General features: G+C 44.0%; 1 protein-coding gene across 1 annotated transcript in view; it reads left to right on the forward strand.

Annotated features, from left to right (window-relative positions):
• The window catches only part of LOC306916733 (uncharacterized protein), a gene marked incomplete at both ends in the record, with an annotated part of 88,564 nt that overhangs the window by 79,430 nt on the left and 1,634 nt on the right, over window positions 1-7,500 (forward strand). The window contains one exon of the mRNA XM_079494751.1: window positions 6,711-6,781. Coding sequence (XP_079350877.1) covers window positions 6,711-6,781 — 71 coding nt within the window. The remainder of the gene's footprint in view (window positions 1-6,710; window positions 6,782-7,500) is intronic.

Consider the following 7,500-nt stretch of genomic DNA (forward strand, 5'->3'; position numbering starts at 1 on the left):
GTACTTGAGTAAAAGGATAAAAGTACTGGCTTCAAAATGTAGTTAAAGTACCACAAATAAAAGTCCTCATTGTGCAGCATGTCACATTTCAAGTTCTAAAATGTATAATAGTTTTTTGAGAAAAGCTCACAATGAGCTTGTAGATCGTCTATTTTCAAATGGACAAAATGTATATAGGGCTGAAGTTGTTAATCTATGTTTTGTAATAATAAATCTACAAAGAATACTAACCAAAGTTTTCAAATAATTGTAGGCCTAGGTAAAAGTAAAAAGTATTGCAAATTACACATTACAATTTTACAACACAAAAATTTACTTAATTACTTTCCGTGTGTGAAACGAAGTGTTGACTGTTTGTCACACTAAACTACTTGCTGGAACCCAATTGTTACCCTCTACAGGAGATCGGTAAAAATCAGTCCAAGGTTTTCCATTTAAAGGTCTTAAAGTAGGTGTGGTTCCTATCAACATAAAACACAAAACATAGTGTACATATTAATCCCATGGTATCCTGTATGTCCGCTCCTGACCACCTACTGAGCTTGGTGTTCGGTGCTGAGGGGTGGAGCCACGCTCATGGTTACAATCACGCCTAGAGAGACTGCGCTCGGGGGAGAAGTCACGTCTAGAGTGACTGCGATCGGGTCTGAAATCATGCCTAGAGTGATTGCGATCGGGGCTGAAATCACGTCTAGAGTGACTACGCTTGGGAGTGAAGTCGTGCCTAGAGTGGCGGCGCTCAGGGTAGTCACGTCTACCGTATGGATCACCACGCTCGGCTGAGCGATACCTCTCTAAAGCATAGTCTTCATATGCAGAGTGACGCCTCTCGGATCTGTAGTCTTCATCATACACGCACACTGGGTTCTTCTGGTGTTGCCTTGGACATATGAATCAGTAGAGAGCAACAGATCCGGCTCGAAGGACCATGAAACAAGTGTTGACTGTTTGTCACACTAAACTACTTGCCGGAACCCAATTGTTACCCTCTAGAGGTTTTCCATTTAAAGGTATTTTAATTGGTAAGCAGTAGGTGTCGTTCCTATCAACATAAAACACAAAACATAGTGTACATATTAATCCCATAGTTAGGATTCTTAAATTACCTGAAACATCACACAAAATATACATCAATATCCATATTGTCTAAACAAATCAATTCTACCAAAATATGTCGGTACAAAATATGTATCATGCAAAAACTGCAATTAAAGTCACCATACTGCAGATCATTAATTCAGCAACTTACTTTAACTTACACCGAGCAAAGACTGCATACTGAGGTTACAGACAAAAACTGCACTGAAAGTGCTCTGCTGACTGCTGTATAGAGATTATGCGCATGCATAAAGTGAATGGCAGCTCGAGTGGCAAATCGAGTGGCAAAGTGAGTGGTAAAGTGAGTTTAACTTTGTTTAATGTTGTTTAATGCAATCAGATAGGACTTTTCTGTTTGGATGTATGGGCTATCAAGGCCAGAAAGTAGTTGTTTGACACTCAGTAGGCGTTCCCGCATAACTTCCGGGTATGATGATGATGTCACGTGCATACCCTCTATTGGGCAGCAGGTGAAACTAGTAATGTCAATTGGCACTAATTAGGTGGCCTGTACCATTTAGAAAGGGGATAAAATAGGCTAGGTCACACTGACCTGGTCCGTACCATTAGTGAAGGGGGAAACAGTAAGGCCTTTTGAACTGTGCGTGCGTTTGTGCGTGCGTGCGTGCATGTGTGCAGAGAGAGTAAAGGGATCAGGCGTAGGTGTGCCTGTGCCTCAGGGGGAAGTGTGTGTGTGCTTGCGTGCGTGCGTGCGTGTGTTGAGGCTAATGGCGTGCAGCCAGTCAGGAGTGTGGCGGACCCTCTGCGTGTGTCTTTGTTTGTTTTCCTACTGGAGAGGAGTTTTTTCTTCTCCCCCTCGGGTCCTTTTTGGAGAAAGTGAGGGGGAGGAGTCGTGTGTCCCCAAAGAGGAACAACAACCCCTGTAGGAGAACGCTGCCAAATTCTGCCCACCCCCCACCACCCCACGTAAAGTAAAGTAAAGTAACTAAGTACATTTGCTGAAGTAGGCCTATGCTGTACTTAACCCATTTAGACCTGATAACAGATTCCACAAAATGTCTTAATCTAAATCATGTTTCTGTGTCAGTGGTTCTCAAATTTCATGTCAAGGACCCCAAAAATTATATGTAATTGGTTGCCGACCCCCATCTGAAAATATGTTGTTCCAGTGACCCCCCCATCCCCCCAGAAGCAAATATATGAGTTAAAAATGTTCGCTCTGAAAGAATATATATTCAAAGATTTGCGCCACATTTTCACGATTTTTCAAAAATAGCAGATCTACAAGCTTGTAGATCTGCGCTATATGAGCTTGTAGATCTGAGGTATTTGTACTTTCCCTGGAGTATTTCCAATTTCCAATACTTACTTCTCCTCCTAGGTACATTTTGATAGCAATACTTTTTACTTGTACATTTTGAATAGTATTTCTACATTTCAGTAGGCCTATTGATACTTTTACTTAAGTAAAAAAACATTTTACTGTTGTACTTTTTCCACCACTGCCCGTCCAGTGTCCACCTGTCTCTCTCTCTAACCCCCCCTCCTCTCTCCTTACTTTTTACATACCCAAAAGAGCTGAGATGATATAGCCTATTGCCAAATTCTGCCCCTAAAATGATTTTAGATTTTTTTTTTTGGTCCCCAGGGAGGAATTCGGGTGTCATCATAGCAGCAACAGCAGTACGAGTGAAATACAGGGTAGGCAAGAGTAAAGTTAAGAATAAAATTAGCCAATAAGAATAATAATCAAGGAAGTAGTCAACAAGATACTCTATGGAGATTGGAGAATTTGACCTTCTCTCTTAAGGCGTTGATGACATCAGGGTAAAGCATATATACAGGAGGATTTGTGGACGTATCAATATTATTTGGAGATCCGCTGATCCGCCTGACTTCCCATTTGCCACATCAATCCCCCAGGTACTCCATACTAGGCTCACGCTCTCTCTCACACTCACAAACTCACTCACTCAATGACAAACTCACTCACTCACTCACTCACTCACTCACTCACTCACTCACTCACTCACTCACTCACTCACTCACTCAGTCCCCCAGAGTTAGTGTTGAAGTGTCCTTGAGCAAGACTCTGAACCCCTAATTGCTCCCGGTGTGCAGGTTGGTGCCTTGCATGGTTTCCATCGGTGTATGAATGTGTGTGTGACTGGGTGAATGTAATGCACGATCTATGTAAAGCGCCTTGGATATAGGTGCTATATAAATGCACCATTTACCATTTACCATGGCAACAATGAATTCCATATTCATATTAAAACAGCCCTTGCATTGATCATTTTGGTGGATAATTGGTTTTGAGTGCCTCAAACTCAATGATACACATTTGTATTAACAAGTTAACATACATATAACATGTGTGGGCATCTATAGCACCTCCTACTGGCCTGCTTGCTACAGGCCAGTTACTTGTAATGTTCAACTGCCTGCTGTTAGGTGCTCTCGCAAGCCGTTTATCAGATAACATTAAGATCTTTACCTTTGATATGTAGCTCTTCTAAATGCCCAACAATACCTAATTCAATGCCATTGTGAAATAATTCGCTATAGACCTGGCTGCTTATTCAACTTTTGTGTTCAAATCTCCCTGCATTCTTGTTAAACTGCGATTTATATTTCATGGCTACGCTCAGCCATTGTCTATTTCACGGTAGCCCGCTGCATGAATTACATTCACACTCTGGATTTTACAGGGTCATCATGTTCTTTTTATTTTAAGAACTTTAACCCAACACAAACCTATTTAACCCATCTCGTGTGGGACAAGTTGGTCTTACAACACCAAAGCTTGAGGGGCTGTTTAGAGTGCCATGTTTATCTGCGGGTGTGAATGTAATTGCTCCAAATCCAGGTTCTTAATCACATATTTCGGGGCCTTATATGTGGGGCACATTGCGCTCTAACATTCTCTTGCTGGGGAAAAGGGGGTCACGTCCTCTCCACAGCTGAATGTGACCTTTGTTAGAGGAATTATGGGACACTTTTATATATGTGATGATGAGCAGAAACAAAAGTCTGGGATTAAGCGGGAACGAGAGCAACAAACAAGTGAACACATAATTAAAAAAAAACACACACACACACACAATGGACCTCTGTGTGTGTTTGTGTGTCTATACATACAGTATATACCGTATATCTTAACACACTGACTGTAACATTGTTTATGTATAGCATTTCAGTGTGTTATAGAAGACAACTAGAGGAAAAATACATAATTTACTTGCATCTCAACATACAATACAATTATGTATTCCAACATTTTAATCTTTCACCTTCTGTTAAAATATAAATCATACACGGATGAATGCTGACAGTCGACACATGACACATCTGTCAGCTGCATGATGGGGAGACATTGAAAGTGATGTCCAAGTGAGTGCTAAATGAGTTGTGACCCGAGGCCGTTTGCTGCTGTCTGGTGCGCGTAAAGCCATCGGTTTACTCCGAAAGTGAGAATGGAACAAAAACATGCATGGGAAAACAAACGCCGGTGAAAAGCGTGAACCTCCTCCCTACTCATCATCATCATCACAGCCCCATTCTTCCTCTGTCCACTGCCACTGAATCACCTCTGTCTCATTACAGATTAGGGCTTCGGCAGGAGTGACTCTCCCCCCTCCCTCCTCCTTTTCTTGTCGCCTTTCTCCACACACAGACACACACACGGCCCTCTCTCTTGATTAACATTTTCTGCTAGGCTTCACACCAAAGGCACAACCTGTGCGCTTTAAAGGCAGAGTGAAAAAGAAAGAAAAAAAACACATCTAGCGCTGGAGTGGAATCAGATAAGGCTATCAGGGCCAGGAGGCTTTAGTGCCATGGGGCTTTGTCCTACGTCTCCACCCCGCCTTTGCTTCCTCCCTCAATCTTTCACTCCACTGCACCTTTTGTCCACGCTATTCCCCGACGGAGTGGGCCACAGACCCCCGATCTTCCACAGCACCGCTGCTTCGAAGGCCCTTGTGTGTGTGTGTGTGTGTGTGTGTGTGTGTGTGTGTGTGTGTGTGTGTGTGTGTGTGTGTGTGTGTGTGTGTGTGTGTGTGTGTGTGTGTGTGTGTGTGTGTGTGTGTGTGTGTGTGTGTGTGTGTGTGTGCGTGTGTGTGCGCACACGCGTGTGTGTTATCGTCTACAGGCCTGCAGCTGGCAAAGTTGGAGTCAAAGTGCAGAGCTGCGGGCAGCGCAAGGTGACAGTGCAGATATTGCGCTGGACTAAAGCCTGATTTATGCTTCCGCGCCAATGTCACTTTGTCATGGAAGCATATACATTAGGCTAACTGTGGGAAAAGTGGCAGCACCAGGAACCATCTGAGTGGCATGGGGACCTCAACCTCAGCTTGTGCTGTTGTAAAGAGACTAGGGAATCCATTTACTCTGTCACACACAAGCTGCCGATTCACTTCAGCGGATTGATCAGTGCACTGATCCGGGCCGTGTGCGAGTCTGTGTGGGTGTATGTGTGTCTATTAAAGAGGGGGTCTGGGGTGGGGGGTTGGGGGCAAATCCCTTGCCCAGGCTTTGCTTGGGGAGCGCCTGTGTGTGACTTCAGATCCCAGCGCTGCCCCTCTCATCAGCACGGGTATTTGCAAACAGATGTACGACGCCGGCCCGTATAGGTTTTTGATCAATCAAGCCTTAACAAGTCAAGTTGACTAGATGCGAATGTAACGCTTTGCATGTGAAAGGGCGAGGCCGTGGAAGGCCTGGTTTTGATTAGGCCTAAGCAGATAAATGGCGGATTGAGACGGCCCCCTGCCATTGGGGAGCAACCCCAGAGGTTCAGGGGTTTAAGACCAGACTGATATCAACTCTGTTGCTTCTCTTTCTTCTCCCACCCAATGAATAGATCCATTATTCTGTGGACTCATTCTCGTCTCCTGAATTGAAGTGGCAGCAGCTTAAGTTGCCCCCGTTTTCAGCCTCCTTTAGTCTCTCTTCCCTCCCAAATTTGGTTACTGAAATGGTCATGAATTTGGTTAGATATCAAAGTCAATGGGTTATTGTTGCTTGCTCGTCGACTTGCTGACCATCCCAGATGTCGTCCCCCCTCCCTACTCTTGACTCAATTTGTGAGTTCTAGTGAGTGTCGAGCAAGCTACCTTTCTGCTAGTCATATAGTGTACTAATATCTGCTTATAGTCGACGACTTCTGAGAGAGTGATATGATGTGGTCTCATTCATAACCTGACCTCTCCAGTGAATGTTTCTCACCTTTATCCCTGTATCGGGACAAAGGAGCCAACAGGCCAAATGCCACTCCTGCCCCCATAGTGCATGGCCAACTGGAAACCCCAGTGAACTGTGGCACACATTGTCCCCTGACCACTGAACCACCGGAGGAGATAAATCTCACTCAATTAAAATCTGCACGCACGCACGCATTCACGCATGTCCCACACACACACACACACACACGGGGCAGCCTTGAGATGTTTTGCAAGAGCTGGCTATCATGTATAATAGCATACCAAAATGTATCATAAACACGTTGACATGACATCAAGCCTAATTATTTCATTCATCATTTATTTCCCAGAATTAGAGTTGTGTGTGAGATGTGTGTACAGATCCTAGAGGTTTATTGTTTTGACCCTGTCCCGTCTTCTCTTCTGTTCTGTTCTCTGCTTTTACAGTCGACTTCTTGGCAAAGTATTGCATCTTCAGTCAGGAGAAGCTGGCAGAGTACAAAAGGGCTTTTGAAGCAGTAAGTGAAAGAAAGGGGATTTAAATCCCTTCTGTTCTCTCTCTCTCTCTCTCTCTCTCTCTCTCTCTCTCTCTCTCTCTCTCTCTCTCTCTCTCGCTCTCTCTCTCTGTCTCTCTCTCTCTCTCTGTCACACATAATTGTACAGGTTATTTGTGCCCTCTCACTGGGGTAGAGATTCACTCACGATCATCACGTTGATAACTAGAACATTCGCAATTTTGGGGGAAATTGAGGCAAGTGTGGTTTGCGTGCGGCCTTGGGGGTCCAAGGAATCCGTCCTCGAGCAGCTCGCTAAGTACAGTATGATGATGATGTCTGATGATGATGTACTATTGATGACCCACATGACGTCACAAAGGGGCGGACAAATATATAGGCACACTTTTTGGGGTCACTCTATATAACGTTGGGCAATTAGCTTTTCACTAAATCCCTCCCCAACCTGTCCTTGACCAATAGGCACATTAGCAGCAAGGAGACAGGGCAAGCTGTCTTTCTCACCCATTGAGATACATGTTAAATAACGGGATTTCTCCATATAAGTAATCGATCATTTCAGTAGCAAGAGCATTAACATATCTTCTAAATCTAGTCAACCAGGCCTGCAATAGGCTATGCGCTGGACAAATGTGCATGACATTATTTAAATAAACTAGAAATACGAGGAAATGACAGAGGGAGAAACAGTATCCAACGTCCTATGTTTTTTTTGGACACAT

This window comes from Electrona antarctica (assembly GCF_951216825.1).
Source record: "Electrona antarctica genome assembly, chromosome: 23".
In the NCBI taxonomy this organism is placed as follows: domain Eukaryota; kingdom Metazoa; phylum Chordata; class Actinopteri; order Myctophiformes; family Myctophidae; genus Electrona; species Electrona antarctica.